This window comes from Stereum hirsutum (genome assembly GCF_000264905.1).
Source record: "Stereum hirsutum FP-91666 SS1 unplaced genomic scaffold STEHIscaffold_12, whole genome shotgun sequence".
In the NCBI taxonomy this organism is placed as follows: domain Eukaryota; kingdom Fungi; phylum Basidiomycota; class Agaricomycetes; order Russulales; family Stereaceae; genus Stereum; species Stereum hirsutum.
In genome coordinates, this window is record NW_006763142.1 from 690,501 (window position 1) to 706,734 (window position 16,234).

The window sequence follows — 16,234 nt, forward strand, 5'->3', positions numbered from 1 at the left end:
ATGAGCAACAGAGCACAAACGACGACGAAGACATAGAAATACGCACGGTGATGTACGAGATGTAATCGGGGAAGCGAACTTCACATTTCTTACACTTCGGGTGGAACTGGGATTCCTGGACGTGCTGAGCACGATGCTCGCGAGTCTCGAAGGTCATGCTACAGTTGTTGCAGAAGAAGGTAGGCTGAGCCGAAAACGGCACGGACGAGGAAGACATGATAGAAGTATATGCGGTCAAGCTGTTGTTGGACAAGGTTTGATGAGGATACAAATGTGGGGTGCTGGTGCTGACCTTCAGCGAGCAGAGACCGTCCTACTTATATAGTGTCCTATGTCGTATGTAAAACATGGAGAGACTCCTGAGGTAGCATAGTACAGAGACTTCCTCTCACCGCACCACGATGACCAGCACCTTTCCGCCTGTGGAGCTCCCAATCGCGAGACATAAGCGCCGCGAAAAATGTGCACCGGGGTTCTCGGTGACTTTCGTCACATATGCAGGGCCAATATTGTACGGTAGTCAAGGGCACAGCGAGGATTGAACCTAAGACCTCCTCCGGATGTCTTGCACATCGCCACCGACCTGAGACATAAAGCAGGGACCAGAGCAAGCAGTGTTGTTCAGTCTCTGAGACCAGCCGGAACATTCAGGACGGTGGGTTTGAACAAGTGAGCTGCTCCAAGGCAAATTATGGTTGCGAATCCCGGGGAGGGACTCGATCGCCTGCGGGTTCTATAGCCGTTGTTCACCGGGTTTGCCAGACTCTTTGGAGGTTCATGTTGATAGCGTTCCCTTCAGCGGTTACGGGGGCCTGATAACTGGTCAACTACATGTAGAAGACCTACGTCAGTCTCAAAACTAACCTGAGATAATATAGTGCAATAGCGGGGCTGACTCTTGATATACTTAGTACGATGACGACACAGAATATCGTTGCAATATCGCGAAATGGGCTTTTTAAGTGAAAGTTGGCAGGTTATCGAAACATTTTGTGGTGATCCTTTTCTCTCCGGTGGGTATCGAGGCAGCGAAGCAGGCCTGAAATAGTCATGGACGAAGAGTTCAGATGGGAGATGACGAAGACGTGTGGTGCAGTTGGGAGACCGAAGAAAGGTTGAAAAAAGGCCGGAGAGCCCGCTCCGGTAGCAGTGTGGCACCCAACGCCACATCATCTTATCCTCTCTTCCGACGCAACTGTTTACATTTCGCGCCTCGAGCTCACCGCTAACACACTTCATTCACCAAGAATTGACGACCCAGGTGTCTCCCGACCGGAAGGTCAATCAGCAATGGTAAGCACTACCGTGTTCGAGCCCGAGACTGATCTGCGTGCCACGTTTGGGTGGTTAGGTGGTTATAACTTAGAAAGGTACATAAGAGGCCTAGAGAGCGAAAAAAAGACGAATCGATACAGGATACATAGATATATTTCACAACATGTATCATACGATAAGGAGAAGGAAAGAGAGCGAGCAAAGAATGAGAAACGAAAAAGTAAATCCATAAATCAATCAAACGAACCAGGACAAACCCGAACCGATACACAAAGCCCGACATTACAAGATAAGAGCACGAACTACATGCACACAGAACCCAGGTGGAGAGGGTAATAACAGAGGAGGGTTCAAAGAATAAGGGGGGAAAAGAAAGAAGATGAAGATAAAGGGGGATCATGGCTGAACATCACATGATGACACACTCCCGGCCCTCCCACCCAAGCTCGCGCATCATCTCCTCCGCAGACTCCTGCTCGTTCTGCTTCATCTTTTCCTTCGCCTCTTCTGGGAACCAGTCTTGCATGAAGTTCAGTAAGGCCCAGTCCACGTTAGCTATACCCATGATGCCACGCCACACGTACGCCACATGGCCGACCGGGACGAGTCAACGAAAGAGGGACCGAAAAAGAGGAGGATTGATGAGTAAATAGTCGAGAAAGTCAGTAGGGGACAAGGAAAAGTAGATACGTACAGCGATCAGCCTGAAGGACAGTCGGTGCACGACATAACGGGCAATTTCCTTTTCCGCGTTTCTGCATCTTCACCAAACATCTACCACACAGAGCATGAGCATTTCTCCTCCTACGCCATTACGCGCAAACAGAACAGAGGAAAATAAAAAAGCTGGAACAAACCTAACGCAGAACAGGTGCCCACAGAACAGCCTAATCGGCTTGAACGCAATACTCGTACAAATCAAACACGAATAATCGTCCACATGCGGGATCACGGGTAGTAATGTCTCGCTGATGGCTTGTACGAGCGCGCGGGGAAGGGTGAAGATCGTACCGGGGACGGTGAGTGTCATGCTGTCATGTAAACCGTCTGGGCCTAGGGGTATTGATGGGAGGGCGGAAGTGGAAGTAGGGATCAAGGCGGAGGAGAAAGGTAGCGATGTAGGAGATGGTGAGAGGGTGGAAGAGAGAGAAATGAAGGGGATGGGGAGGGCTGTTCGCTTTGCATGTTTCTTGAGGATCTTCCGCGTTGCTTCTGTATTCGCATGCTGAAACTATCCACACATCCACACATCAGAATCAATGTCACACCTCGACCGCTCACAATAAAAGCGTGAAGATAATGACACGCACCTTCTTCAGATCCAGCAACAATAAATTAACCTCCAGAAACCTCTTCAATGCCTCCCTACTCTCCCTCAACTTCAGCGTCCTCCCATCGCCCAAGCCCCTCTCCGTAACCCTCTGCACAAACTGCGCCAACCGCCCCTCAGAATCCTTGACACTCCTCTCCCCCCTCTTACTCTCGCTCAAATCCTCGAACACCTCCGCCTCCACATACAGCTCAAAGATCGCTCTCCAAGCGTACAAATCCGACTTCGCCTTCGACGTGAAAAGGGAGCCACCAGAAGAGGAGCGCACGAGAGCAGGGTCGGCGGAGCGGGAGTAGGCGTGGAACGACGATGTGGAGTGGGAGGGGCGGGCGGAGAAAGATATAGAGCGGGAGAGGTCTTCGAGTGTTGATGTGAAGTTTTGTTGCACTGTGAGGAGGTGAGTGGCTATGGATTGGAGGGCGGTAGAGAGGAGGCGGTAGAAGGCGGTGTCATTGACGAGAGGGACGATGAGCTCGTCAGAGCCATCAATGAGCCTGGATGATGAATATGAATGGTGAGGATCCAGCGTGAACGTGGGGATGCCATGTTAGTGGGTATGATGATGATGGGTCTAAGTAGGATGAGATAGACAGTGATTCTTGGCAAGTCCGTACGAGGATAACAAGGCCAAGTGCCTGAAGCAAAACAGACCGACCAGGATAGAAACCTCAGGTATCTGTGCACGACGCTTACAGAGCGTAATGAAGACCTCAAAGGTCTACATCTTGTGCAACAAGAGAACACAACGCTTTATAGCTGTGACTTGGTCTCACACGAAGAGAAGATAGGAAGGGTGGCACTCACGGGTCTGGTGTGGCGACCACGGACGCACGTTCGTCGTTTCCTCCCCGCCCATTGGCCGCAAAAGTACCACCATGCCGCTGAAGGGCGTAAAGCAAACTTTCTTCTCCCCATCCGAACCCCTTCTGCCGTTCGCCACCAACGCCAGCCTCGTTCCCGTGCCATCTCGCATCATCCTTGTCCTCTCCATCGTGACTATTCTCGACCTCGTCGCCGTGTTCATTCAGTTCCGATATCGAGGCTCGTTGACGGTGGTGTACGGAATTATGTTCAGATGAGGAAGGGGTTGATTCCCGCGGTGGTGAGGATGGTGTCGGTCTATGTAATGGTACGGCATCACGGTGAATACAAAAACGAAGTCTTGGTTCGATCTGGCCATCCTCGGATTCCGACGTGCTGAACTCGTAGACCACCTTCGGGAATGAATCCTGCTGAGCCACAAACGCACTATCGGTTGACGGCTGTTGTTTCTGCTGCAGTAGTTTCTGTAGAATTTCAGGCGACAGGCCGATAGCTTCGAGCTCTTGCACGACGTCCCGTATGAGTTTCTTCAACTACAAGCCACCAGTGAGTCAGAGTCAGTGTTCGACGGGGGTGATGAGGTAGACGTACCTCTCGATATTGAATGGCATTATCCCTCAGCTCTGGAGGTAGTGTGAGCAATAGTGAAGCATATGTCTTAGAATAGTGCATCGTTTGGGATTCATGACATGGACGTTCGTCGACAAGAATGCGGAGTACAGTAGGCCACCGGAAACGTCGCGCTCGGATTCGTTCCTCGTCCAGCTCCATGTCATGACCCGGTAGCCGGGCTCACCTCGCTCATCGGCGTCTCCCATCTCGACGGCGTTTTAGCAACGTTCATCTCGATATGTATTTCGTCTAAGGCCTGATTCGGTCTTGCAGCGATACACCTTTTACGTGTACTGCGTCGAAATGTCTCGGCGTACTTGTGCTTAGGTCCCTACGTTCGAAAGGCTGTTGCGTTTTGGGCTCTTTTCCCGGAGCCTCAAGTTCCCGTACCTTCCCGTCCTCCGTCTCGACATGCCACTGGCAGCCTCTTCGCTCCTCTGGATTCTTACACACTCAATTGCGTGCTAAAATGCACTGTATCCCAGGTCTGAGGCCCTGGTGGTGCCTTCGCCTCGACTTCGCCTAAGTTCTTGAACGTACTTGATGTTTTTGACTCTCGAATCTTTCTCGAACCCAACATGCATCAATCAGCTTGAACTGTGTGGGGATCGTAGCAAGCATGAGGTTGCCGTGTCTCTGTTCACCCTGATTATTCTCGGGTTTTTAAGCGTCTAAAATACAGGTATGTATCGCCCTTTGCGATCACTGATACACTTCTCCTTGCCCACACTTTAAATTTGCTTGAGTTCGAGGGGCAAATGACCGAGGTGAGTGCGCTACCAGGTATCAATAAATGTACACCGTGATATACCTCCCACATACCGCTTTGTTTCCTAATTCAATCCCATAAGGCAAGCGTACTCTTCTCCCTGTCGATATCCCTGCTGAGACTTGGCTGAGACGATACTTGAACACCAGATCACATATATCCCATCACTTCACGTTCAGTGCTCTCGCCGTATAGTGCTCAAAAGCCTGACTCTATGCTCGAATTCACAATGACTTGCGTATTTGCGACAGTATATCACTTACACCCTATGATCTATCCGTGTGCATACTTACTACAATTGCGGCACCTGCCATCCGCTGCTGCTCATACTCTCTTGCCTCAATGCAATTGTAGAAAATGAGAAGTTGAGATCCAATTCTCTTTTCATTAAGACTTGTACAAATATGGTGGGTACGAATGTTGAAACCGATGTGGCACATATATTTACCGAGCCATAGGTAAGTAAGTGAAGCTAATACAGTACTTAGATGGATTCAACACGGGATAGGAGAGATTGGCGTAGAAGGAGGAGGCTGGGACGTTGGAGAAGATTCTGGGGTTGAGACGGAGACGGTGAGTGTTATTGCTCAAGGGTGTGTCTGATAAGTGGCTAGAATATACCTTGTCTTTTTTTTGGACGAAGAAAACCTTTGGGTGCCACATGTTTAGATGATTTTGTGGATGGCTGCTGGGAGAGACTGAGACTGGGGCGGTAGCGTACGTGGTATCTGATGCGGGACAAGAGCAGTCTTAAGAACATTCATTTATAAACTCCCACTCTGAACCTCGTTTCTCTCATGCAGTGACGGGAAAAGAGCGGTCTGTTCGAGAATAGGAATAAATGTGGCGTCCCAGCACTGTTCGACACTGCTCGGACACTGCAACGTTCTGTTGCGCAGCGACCACGTCTGCACGATATTCACAGCCATGCCGCAGCTTGGTCAAGTCAGGCCTGCATATACTATCACAGTATTAACAGCAGAGATGAAAATAATACAATAGACATACCCGTTGGAGAGGCAAGTACTTAGTACGTACTGTCCAAGTGCCGCTCCCCGACTGGTCGGCACTTGCCGACCCGCGTCCCATTTACACCACGCTGAGTGACTTACTACGACCGTCATTCCGACTCACCTACACCTTCGACCCTTCACCCCTTTGCAATCCTTTTGATATTGACCATCCCATATAAACACTCACAAGATACTCCAGGAAAGTCGCATTCAACATGAAGATCTTCTCCCTTGCCGTCGTCCTCGCACCCCCTTCCGGCCCCTCCGCCGTCCTTAGCCAAGCCTCCGATCTCTCCTCCTTCTCGTTCTACCAGAAAGGATCCGTCGGTGAATTTATGACATTCTTTACGAAGACTGTGGCGGAGAGGACGCCTCAGGGACAGAGGCAGAGTGTGCAGGAGAATAACTACACGGCGCATGTGTATAATCGGGGTGGGGCGGAGCAGTTGGCTGGTGCGTACCTATCTGGAGCTCACAGTTGTTCTTCATTTCATTCGTTGTTCGGATACCTGTTCTCTCACATATACCCATCTTCTTAACGATGATCTTTAAACCCGATTATTCTTCGCTCTATTCTGGTCATTATTCTCCGATTCAAAATGCTAACTGTCCGCCTCTACTACCGCCCAAACCTATTCCAGCCGTAATCATTACCGACCAAGAATACCCGGTCAGGCCCGCCTTCTCCCTTTTGACCAAAGTCTTAGACGACTTCACTGCCAAAGTCCCCCAGTCTTCCTTCTCGAACCCTTCGGCCATTCAGTTCGGCGAGATCAATGCGTACGTGCAGAAGTATCAGGATCCGAGGCAGGCGGACAATATCATGAGGGTGCAGCAGGAGCTGGATGAGACGAAGATTGTGTTGGTAAGTCCTACGTGGCCTTCCTTCCGTGCCTTGCTTTCTATTCTCCATTCCATTTGTTTGTGGACCGAAGTGTGGGCGAAGATGGTAACGAGAGTATGGTTACTAACTCGGTGTTTCGGATCGTGTAGCATAAGACGATAGAATCAGTACTGCAACGAGGGGAGAAACTTGACAACCTCGTAGAACGATCGAACGCTCTATCCCTGCAGAGCAAGGCCTTCTACAAGACCGCAAAGAAGGTGCGCCCTCTTTACTCTGTTTTTCCTCCGCGCCTCGCTCACCATTTACTAATTCATGAATTGTACAGCAAAACTCATGCTGCAGCGTCATGTAGTTTCCCTCTCCGTTCCTACAATTATGTCTACTTCAAGCTGCCCCGATTCGAAGATAGCCATACAACGTCACGGACGACGCGCTACCATCTATTCTCTTACACCGTACACCGTACGACGTACCTTTTCATAACGCGATGATCGGGCTTTGTCGAGTTTCTCCCCTTGTATTGTATAGTTCTCATACCCCAAACGGACGGTCTTTGTTTTCACACGCCTCGAGTGACTTTCGGGATATAGACGAGTATTGTGGTACACAGGCCTTGCGTATGACGGCAGCTGTTCGGCGTTAGATGAACGTTCGACTCTCCAAGACCTCAGTTAGCAGGTTGACAAGTTCAGACGCCGTTCAGACTTCTTTCTGAAGTGGACTAACTAATACGGTGTCGATATGTCTGTTCGAACCAGTCGTTGACCGTCTGAACGTGAGCGCGGGAGCGCGGGAGCGCTTGATACCTGATATGACTTTCTCACGCCACCGCCACCTGACGCCTTCCGAGTCGACTCAAGACCTGCCTTTCCTTCAAAACTTGGACTATTGCAGGTAAGTATACACGGTTCATAAAGCTGGCGAGTACGGCCGAGACTCTCTTTGACCTGTTATATCGCCGGCCGAAACCGTCAGTCCTTTGAGGTGCGTCACTTCTATAATAATTTGCGCCACAAACCTGTTCATCCTGTCATCGCATACAGACACACGGAGCATGTCGATTCATATCTCATACACCGACTGTGCGGTTCAAAATGCACGGGCTGCGTATTCCTTGAACTAGGAAAGATGACTTCACCCGCTATAGATAATCTGATGTTCGAGGCGGGCCCGACTACCGCTGGTATCGGTCGTCTATCATAACTGTCTTTGCGCCCTCCCAGTACTGTTCCTCCTGTCCTTTTCAACCAGTCTCCTTCTGGAAGATGGTGGTAATCTATGCGTCAGACTACTTATTGCCAATGGTGGATAAAAATCATCAAAGATCCTAATTCTACTCGGCCTACTGGTGGTGGCCGTGGTCTGCCACGATCGCGGCGTTGCCCGCAAGCCTCATAGTCCTCTCCCATCTGCTCAAGATGCTCCACCATGTCCTTAGTCTCATCGCCGAGCGGTCAAGGTAACACTGATATCTGAGAGCGCTTCATGAGGTTGTAGTGCCCGAGGCAGGTTCGACTCCTGTTGGCACCGCTTTGGAGGCTGGGTCCTAGTATATAGCTTCGTTTTTGGGAAATCATGCCATTGCTTGGAGTAGGCATAAATGGGTCATATGGCAGTATTCTGTGTTGAAGCACGCAGTACGCCTGAGTCCTGACGCCGTACTAGTGGTAGGTGGCGTACTATCCAACTTTCCCGGTAAGCCGAGTAGTCTAGACGAAGCGAGGTATGTGTCTATTTGAAGTACTCTCTGTCCACGTACTCGTGCCTGGGCAGCTTCGGTTCTTGCCACTTTCGAAAAAGTGCTCAACAAGTGTTGAGCTACCGTGGCTTTCAGCGGCTCCCTCGTGACAAGACAGACCGGAGAATAATTATCCACGACACAATGTCCTCGATTCGAACGTCCACAACACGAGACCACTATACGCAAACTAAACTACACATCATTTCCCTTATAATACCCACCATCATGCGAGTTCTCCGCCGCGTTGAAAGCGTACTGCGCGCCATAGTTCGGGGCGAACGTTGTAGGCATGCTCGCCGGCGGCTGAGCCGTCCCTCCAACGAACATGGGCGAAATAACCTGCCTCGACTCGTCCTCTTCGTCCATCTGTCCAAGATAGTCTGCAACAATGAGGCAGCCCCCTATACCGAGCAACAAACCATGCATATTAGCATCGCATCCTCACAGAGACCGAGCTAGCACGAGACTTACACAGCTCAAGCAACCAAAACACGACCAGCAGAGCAACAATGATCCCCCTCGCGAGCTCGAAGGCCTTCTTACATGTATCATCATCGTCCCCATTCTTGCTCTCGCAACTACTGATGGCGTCCGACTCGGTGTCGCCTGAGCGGTGAAAGAGATTGTACATGAAAAAGGCGCCGGTGGCGATGCTGACGCCGAGGTGAAGCCAGACGAGGGTAGAGTAGGCCGACACGTAGGATTTGTTCTTGATTATGGTGCCAATGAGACTGTGGAGGGAGGACGTGTGCATGTTAGCATGTGACATGCATCAGAGTTGGGGTGAGAGAAGAACGATCAGGCAATCGGGCGGTGGTGTGAGGATGAGAGGTACAAGGGGTTGATAGAAGCGGGGAGGATGTGATGTGTGTAATGATGTTATGCAGGGAGACGCGAGAGGTGATCCGAGGTTGTGATCAGAGTGATGATAACACAGCGCCACTGCAAGTGTAGTGGCGGTGATGAAACAAGGACAACGTACCCGAACAAGGAGATGAGAGCCAGAAGAGTCCAAGACACAGCAGTGATGTACAGCGAGACCTCTTGTTGCTTGGAAAAATGGAGATCATCTACATAGAACGTGAAAAGATCAGATCAGTGTCAAAATCTTCAACTAGATGTAGCATCGGTGATAAAAGACGAAGACTCACCAAGATGCCGCGTTCCATACCATGATGCGGCGGCGAGTGCGATGCCAACAACAAGGTAAAGCATAGACATAATGAATGCGCCGAACCTGACCGGAATGCAGCAGCAGAACTTGCGGGAGCGAACGTAGCCCATGATTACTGTTGTGATTAGTTGAAGTCGGTGGGGAGGTGAGTTAAGAGTGGTGTAGTAGAAGAGATCTTCAGGTCGTGAACGACAAAAGAAAGAAATTGAGTGAATAAAGTATGCGTGAAGGTGAATGAAAGACGAAGGGAGGCGCAGCCTAAAAAAATCACCCCCTTCCTCTCAGGATGTTTTATAGGTTTCGGATAGACCTGATGATGCAAGCTAAGCGGGAGCTGTGAGTAGAGTACTCCTGGAGAGTGATGGTTTCAAAGCTTTCGGGGTGATCAAATTTGATGTGAAACGCTACTGAGAGCGGGAATCAAAAGCTCTGGATACCTCTTTGAAGGCCATAAGAAAATACATGGCGGGGAACTGTGATGACGGAGCCGGGGAGAAATGTATATTTAGAGCTCTAATTCGGTTCATAGACGGAGAAGATGAGATTGCAGAGCGCAGAGAGGAGTACTAGCTCAATGCCGGTGCAGTATATCTTAGTGAAAATACGATCCCTACATATCCTTTCCTGTGGGAGCGAAGGGTACGGTGACGGCCTTGACTTGGCCGAAGAGTCGTTCAAACCGATACACACCTTCCGAGGTTTTAAAGCACTATGGATATCAGAGTCTAGGGTATCAGAGACATGATATGATAGGCTCTGGACGACGTACATGAACCAAGGGTCAGCCAGTATCCATAGTAAACCAGCCGGTCTCGATAAACCTCACCCTCTCTCCTCTCGATAGCCGAAGCCAAAGTTGAGTGCACTGGCCAATCCACCCGGGATAACCAGCGTTGGAGCAGGTCGCCTTTCTCGTTGCGAGGATATCACTGACAAGAGTAGAATACTTTCATCCTCTTCAACGGATTTCCTCGTTCAGAGGACCGTTTACCTGAGCTGTTGTCACAATAGTGGAAGAGCTCATGGGTACTTACGTTTTGGAAGATGTTCTATTAGACCGTATCTGCAAGTGAATTGTTGACCTCGCCAAAGCTCGCTAAGGCCCAACGGACGCGACGATTGGCCCGATCACAGTTTTAAAGCCGTTTTAAACGGTTGCAGATACGGTCTATTTTGGACGCTTCGATCGTCGATCGGAATCCCAATCGGAGTCCCAATCGGAGTGCAATCGGAAAGAACCGGGCAGCTGTCATTGGTTGGCTCGACTTTCTTTCACGCCGCTGCCCGCATCCCGCCCGAGGAGGCTTCGTCGAGCCATGACCTCGGAGCTCTGTGGACTATTGTCTATCGAGGAGTAGTGTACATTCCGAAGAGGTTACAAGCGTGGTGTAATGAGTACAGCAGAGCAAAAAAACAATGGGTGGAAGTAAATCGAGACGCGATTCATCGTCCTCCTCGTCCCATTCAAAACGAAATGCATTGATATTATTAACGTAACCCTGGAGTATCCGATATCTTATACGTTATCCTTTGTCCAACGGTCTGATCATCACGAAAAAAAATAGCCATTAGTATACACTAAACGAGACCAGGAGAAAGAGCGGGACGCACCTTTCCCTCCATCATCCACTCAAACCCTTGTTTCACACTTGCGAGCCCGTCGGGCATGAGCAGCACAGGAAGTGGAGTGATATGTCCCGCTGCAACGACCTCGGTGAGTAACCGCGCAAGATAACGGCCTCGTTCGATGTCGAGTTCGTTCGCTTTGTGGAGGATTGGATAGTTGAAGTCCTGATTGTGGCAAGTGCGGCTAGTTAGCATGAATGGCGTGCATACGCGGGAAATGGTTTGCCGGGAACTGAGGAAAAGGATCATAAAAACAACGCACATAAGGCAGCAATCTAAAAGCACACATAAACTCCAAATTCATCCCGTCCCTCAAGGAATCGTAATACCTCACGCTGGCCACCTTCCCACCTGCCCTACTCAACGCACAAGCAACCTGCATAGGTGTCTCCCTCTCCGCCACACAATCAACCACCCTCGACAATCGATTTTTTGTCTGTATGTGGATTTCGTTCCCGACGCGTGGGGAGGTGTAGTCGAATACATGTATTGGAGGTAATGACATTGATGCGAATGCCTTCGACGGGGAGGGAGACGTTGATATTGGTCTCGAAAGTGTTGGTGAGGACGATTCTTTTGAGTTTTGTTTTGTTCCTAGGACTGAACGAGGGTGGGAGAAGCTTTGCACGAGAAAGGCTGTTTTTGGAGAGCAGGCGGCAAGAATTGGGGCAGATGGGAGGGAGATTTGAAGGAGTTGAATAGCGAACAATCCGGTGCATGTTGCGGAGCCGTAAATTAAGAACGGTGCCGTGTGATCAACCGTATCTATACTCCCATCGCTCACTAAACAAGAAAGCACATTCAATAAGGACATGGGCAGAAATCAAAAGACATTCGCAACGAACCAGAAGGGGTGTGCATCGACGTTTTGGATGGGACAGAGTTGGTAGAAGGAATAGCCCACGATGTTTGGTTCGATGGTGACGGAATGTTATGAGCGACATAAAGACATTGAGCAGCATTGAACAACGAGTGTCCAAGCTGACAGGCATTTTCAAAGGACCACGAATCGGGGATATGGATGAGAACACGAGCATCCGCGACAATATATTCGGAGTAAGCGCCATTCGGCGTCATTCCTGATCCAATTCCAAATACATGAGAGGTCAGCAAGTCGAAGACAAGATCAGATTCAGGGTAGCCAACCAAGATTGAAATATGAAGATGGATGCGGAGAAATAGAGATACGAACCGCCGTAGACGAAGCCTGCTACCCTTTCGCCAACACTTCGTACGCCTGGCCGAACGTCAGATCCAATAGTGAGGACAGTACCCGCGAAATCTGAGCCTGCGATGGCACCTTTGCGCTTTGCGTAAAGTACTGTTTTCCCTGTTTGCGATGTTAAAAATAATGCCGTGATTAGACCTTATATGTTTCAAGTTTACTTGGAACTCGTTGGCGGAAGATCTGTCCGATCCGCCAATGAGCTTTCGCAAAAAGTTTCAAGTTTTAACTAACATATAAGCCCTATTTACGATATTATGATTGAAAGAACGAAACACGCACAATCACAGGTGATCTGCCCCGCACATTCGACTTTGATCAATACTTCCGTCGGACTTGGTATAGGGACCGCCGCGTCTCGGAAAGAGATTGATCCTTGGCCATCGACAACTACGGCTTTCTGCATAGTCGGAACCTGTGTTCTTGACAGCGAATGTGAACGAGAGCCCATCGTGATTGTAGCCCACTCCAAAGTACTGGGCGAGCCACTCGAACTGCGACTGCGACTAGTATTGTCAGGAGTTTGGGAGTAGAAGGAGCTTCGAAGTGACACAGGGGAGCTGGCTTTATATAGAGATGTCTCCGGCGGAGATGCTCACGCAACCTCGGAGAAGTCGATCCATCCCCGAGGCCGGGTCCTCATCTTCTCGGATGTATGCAACGAGGACGAGATGTTTGCTGTTAGGAGTCTATGATTGTCTCTAATGATGGAGTACGGATAATTATCCATAGAAGAGATGAGGAGAACGACCACTATGCACGTGGGGATAGCAAGAGTCCGAACCATTCATGTCCATGATGGATCGGTAACGTAGATTTTCTTTCCCGCAGCAATATTGGCCACGTGTACGCAATGTTATAAGAGGTGTTATATAATCTTTTACACTGAATAAAGGCAGATGTTGGGCCACCATACAAACCATATTTAGAGGAGGTTAGCTCAGTTGTATGGATGGTAGTGTACGCGGAAGACAAACTCACGAATGGATGGATAAAGAGCGGCTCACAAGAAGCCACAAAAGCGCTTTTGGTATAAGTTAAGTACCGGTTGGTTCCCATAGGTCCTGATGCGCTGCACGCTGGCCGGGCCAAGTGACGATGATGACCGAGGCATGCCCGCAAGGAAGTATCATGACGAAACAGGATGTTGCCCGCTGTTTCCGGGCTCCGCGAGCGCTCCGCTGCAGCATAAATTTGGCAGTGGGTACAGACAGCTCTTTCCATGACACTTTCACAAGATGAAGTGGGCGAGATATATAGCGTGACGACTACTGCAGGTCTGATACCTGGTCTTATTCAGGCTCCAGAGTCAATGAACAGGCAGGGAGAAGCACATCATCATGCAAAGACATATCCATAGTCGCCATATCTGAAAAAGACCCATGACTTACAAAGTGCTCGAAGGGGACATGGAGGTGCGCTGGCGGAGACTCAAGATAAACCAGACCGCAACGGTGTTTGCAGAGCGCTGTGGCGAACGAACCTAGTGGAAGTGTCCGGTAAATGCCGCAGCAACGGACTTTCGGCTGGAGATGCCGAACTGTACAGTTGCTCAGCCACCACCAGCCACCGGACCCGGGAATGAATTCCCACGTTGAATAATATTCGGTTATTGCAACCTCAAGACCCCCCGACATCGCCAGCCATGGTGAGCACAGCTCGTTCTGTCATCTTGGTCAATACAGGGTGTAATGCTGACCGTACGATGTTTGACGTCAAATAGCCGAAGGAAATCCGTGACATCAAGCAGTTCATTGACATTGCCAGGCGAAAGGACGCCTCCCGTGCGTGTTCTAACCTCTGCTGTTGAGATAGAACACTGACTTCTGAGATTTTGACCTGTCTCGATGAATTGTAGAGGCCCGCATCAAGAAGATCAAGTCACGGGTGCCCGGCTCAAAAGAGAAGACGAAGTTCAAGATTCGCTGCTCACGATACCTTTACACCCTCTCCCTCGATGACCCAGAGAAGGCTGAGAAGCTCAAGCAGTCGCTTCCCCCTGGTGCGTCGCGGAACTTCTTCATACTCTTCTCCATATCTCATTTGGCTGTAATCATGATATGGCGACGAATAGGTCTGAATGTCATTGACGTGGACAAGATCCCCAAGAAGAAGTAGACGCGCACTCGCATTCTGTTTTCATCCTTCTTTCATCGGTCTTGTTCGGGGCGGGAGCACGCCGTGTATGGAGTACGAGTAGCGAGCGGGTGTGGCGGTTGTGCTGGTCATGGGCGATGGACGGAATGTCGTCGGTGGTGGTCACGTCTCTAGGGCGCCTCGTGCAGGCGGATTGTATGTTTCTTCACCACCACACCCAAAACTCAATTATGCACGCATGCATGACACATGTCCATCCTTTCTGTCTTCCTATATCTGATCTCGTGCGCTCCTGGGCAACATTTCCTGAACCGTATCCTCCATCCGACTTGCCTATCGTTTGGACGACTTCTACATGATCGAGGCTTATACACTGCTATGGACACTCTCGCTTATCAGGTTCAAGCTTCCTCCCTGATCTTGAGCATTCAATCGTTCTCGCCCACGCTCCAAACTGGGGCAGCCGCATTGGTCCTCCGTCGACTAGCATCGCTTCCCAGGACCTATACCTGCGTGTTGACGTTCAATGTCTTGTGGTGTGTTTGCTTGCAGAGTCTGCGGCCGTGCGCACATAATCGACTTTGGGCAATGTTGAGGAAAACTAGGTGTGGAAGTGACCAAAGCGAAGGGGCTCAAAATGATAATGAACCTTCGACCTCAGAAGGTCGATTACGCTAGAGTTGAGTTGAGCATAGGATTCGAAGACCTCTGTTTCGGCCCCGGCTATAGTGTCATTCCTCGTATGCATATCTCCCAAGTGCAAATACTAACAACCCACCCTCGTACGGACAGTCTCTCCATCATTGAAACAGCGATCACAAAGGGGCTTCCATCGCGGCAACTTGCAATCGTCGGCAGCGACAAGGCCTGCATCGATTTGAAAGAAGTCAACACGCCGAAATATGGATCTGAGGAGACTTGTGTTATGGTCCCCGTGGGGGCGCATACTCCGACAGACTGGTGTGTATTTGCCCCACTTCCGTCATGTGCACCGTGCTAATAAAAGTCATAAATAGTTGATCCTACATAGTAGAAATTTCGCACACCGTAGCGGGAAGGTAGGTATCACCTCTTGCTGAGATCTCTGGAGAACGGTGGGAATCGGGTCGGATGTGACTTCTGCTGCACGAAGTTTGGGCGAGCGCGTGGCGCCAATGGTTGCGGTGGTGCGTAGACCTTACCTCCGTCCCTCCTCTAAATGTTCCTTCAGCTAAATCGATTCGGCGATTATTTGTTTGTATAGGGTGGGGCCAGAACGGCAGTTTCACTGAACACACAGTCGCGTATGTCGTCCGCCTCCTTCACATTTCTGACTCTTGGCCCTTCGAATACGCAGCCCAATTGGCTATCGCATCTTCCACAGCCGGCTAATACCTCTGGGAATCCCTTCGGGCATACCTACCCCTCTCTCCTTCTACCGGTACCCATGACGAATCAATTCTCGTATAGGGTGGGGTCATATCCGTAGACAGCCACACGGTCCAATGGGTTGCAAGCCGCGTTACTACCTGCTCGTCCAGGAACCTCAACATCGTCAGGTCCTTCGGTGCGGATGAGAGGACTAGAAAGCGGCCAAGAAGTAAGAAAGAGCACAGGGACCAAATAGGCGAAAGCGGTGACTTGTGTGGAAGAACGGGACGGTGACGCTTATTTCGCAGGTCTTGAGCGAAATTGATGCGTGATTGCTGTAATTATGCAAGGGA

The 16,234-nt window shown here is 50.1% G+C and overlaps 5 protein-coding genes across 5 annotated transcripts; 2 read left to right on the forward strand and 3 right to left on the reverse strand.

Moving 5' to 3' along the window:
- Positions 1 to 1,350: 1,350 nt before the first annotated feature.
- STEHIDRAFT_100896 (uncharacterized protein) lies at positions 1,351 to 4,141 on the reverse strand. Its single transcript, XM_007306941.1, has 6 exons — positions 4,019 to 4,141; positions 3,410 to 3,960; positions 2,586 to 3,099; positions 2,133 to 2,506; positions 1,970 to 2,049; positions 1,351 to 1,830 (listed from the first exon to the last, which is right to left on the reverse strand). The coding sequence occupies exons 1-6, from the start codon at positions 4,097 to 4,099 to the stop codon at positions 1,685 to 1,687; spliced, it is 1,746 nt and encodes a 581-aa protein (XP_007307003.1). The 5' UTR covers positions 4,100 to 4,141; the 3' UTR covers positions 1,351 to 1,684.
- A 1,808-nt stretch (positions 4,142 to 5,949) lies between these two features.
- Positions 5,950 to 7,327, forward strand: STEHIDRAFT_148649 (snare protein YKT6). The gene is made up of 4 exons (XM_007306942.1): positions 5,950 to 6,274; positions 6,463 to 6,686; positions 6,815 to 6,925; positions 6,994 to 7,327. Exons 1-4 carry the CDS (start codon positions 6,037 to 6,039, stop codon positions 7,018 to 7,020), a joined length of 600 nt encoding a protein of 199 aa, XP_007307004.1. The 5' UTR covers positions 5,950 to 6,036; the 3' UTR covers positions 7,021 to 7,327.
- A 1,274-nt stretch (positions 7,328 to 8,601) lies between these two features.
- On the reverse strand, positions 8,602 to 9,693 carry STEHIDRAFT_140882 (uncharacterized protein; the record flags this gene model as incomplete). Its single annotated transcript, XM_007306943.1, has 4 exons — positions 8,602 to 8,810; positions 8,881 to 9,140; positions 9,392 to 9,479; positions 9,561 to 9,693. The coding sequence occupies 4 exons, from the start codon at positions 9,691 to 9,693 to the stop codon at positions 8,602 to 8,604; spliced, it is 690 nt and encodes a 229-aa protein (XP_007307005.1).
- A 1,378-nt stretch (positions 9,694 to 11,071) lies between these two features.
- STEHIDRAFT_62303 (GroES-like protein) lies at positions 11,072 to 12,840 on the reverse strand (the record flags this gene model as incomplete). Its single annotated transcript, XM_007306729.1, has 6 exons — positions 11,072 to 11,125; positions 11,195 to 11,374; positions 11,472 to 11,803; positions 12,055 to 12,288; positions 12,402 to 12,539; positions 12,717 to 12,840. 6 exons carry the CDS (start codon positions 12,838 to 12,840, stop codon positions 11,072 to 11,074), a joined length of 1,062 nt encoding a protein of 353 aa, XP_007306791.1.
- Positions 12,841 to 14,027: 1,187 nt separating this feature from the next.
- Positions 14,028 to 14,838, forward strand: STEHIDRAFT_100902 (ribosomal protein L38e). Its single transcript, XM_007306944.1, has 4 exons — positions 14,028 to 14,082; positions 14,158 to 14,218; positions 14,293 to 14,436; positions 14,509 to 14,838. The coding sequence occupies exons 1-4, from the start codon at positions 14,080 to 14,082 to the stop codon at positions 14,550 to 14,552; spliced, it is 252 nt and encodes an 83-aa protein (XP_007307006.1). The 5' UTR covers positions 14,028 to 14,079; the 3' UTR covers positions 14,553 to 14,838.
- Positions 14,839 to 16,234: the final 1,396 nt, after the last annotated feature.

Bases quoted from the DNA above. Each gene is read 5' to 3' on its own strand.
- STEHIDRAFT_100896 (XM_007306941.1), bottom strand. From the start codon at position 4,099: ATGCACTATTCTAAGACATATGCTTCACTATTGCTCACACTACCTCCA. The intron at 3,961-4,018 runs GTACGTCTACCT...GGTGGCTTGTAG, and splicing joins ATGCCATTCAATATCGAGAG to TTGAAGAAACTCATACGGGA. The intron at 2,507-2,585 runs GTGCGTGTCATT...ATGTGTGGATAG, and splicing joins TGTTGCTGGATCTGAAGAAG to TTTCAGCATGCGAATACAGA.
- STEHIDRAFT_148649 (XM_007306942.1), top strand. From the start codon at position 6,037: ATGAAGATCTTCTCCCTTGCCGTCGTCCTCGCACCCCCTTCCGGCCCC. The intron at 6,275-6,462 runs GTGCGTACCTAT...AACCTATTCCAG, and splicing joins TGGGGCGGAGCAGTTGGCTG to CCGTAATCATTACCGACCAA. The intron at 6,687-6,814 runs GTAAGTCCTACG...CGGATCGTGTAG, and splicing joins ATGAGACGAAGATTGTGTTG to CATAAGACGATAGAATCAGT.
- STEHIDRAFT_100902 (XM_007306944.1), top strand. The intron at 14,219-14,292 runs GTGCGTGTTCTA...GATGAATTGTAG, and splicing joins CAGGCGAAAGGACGCCTCCC to AGGCCCGCATCAAGAAGATC. The intron at 14,437-14,508 runs GTGCGTCGCGGA...GGCGACGAATAG, and splicing joins CAAGCAGTCGCTTCCCCCTG to GTCTGAATGTCATTGACGTG.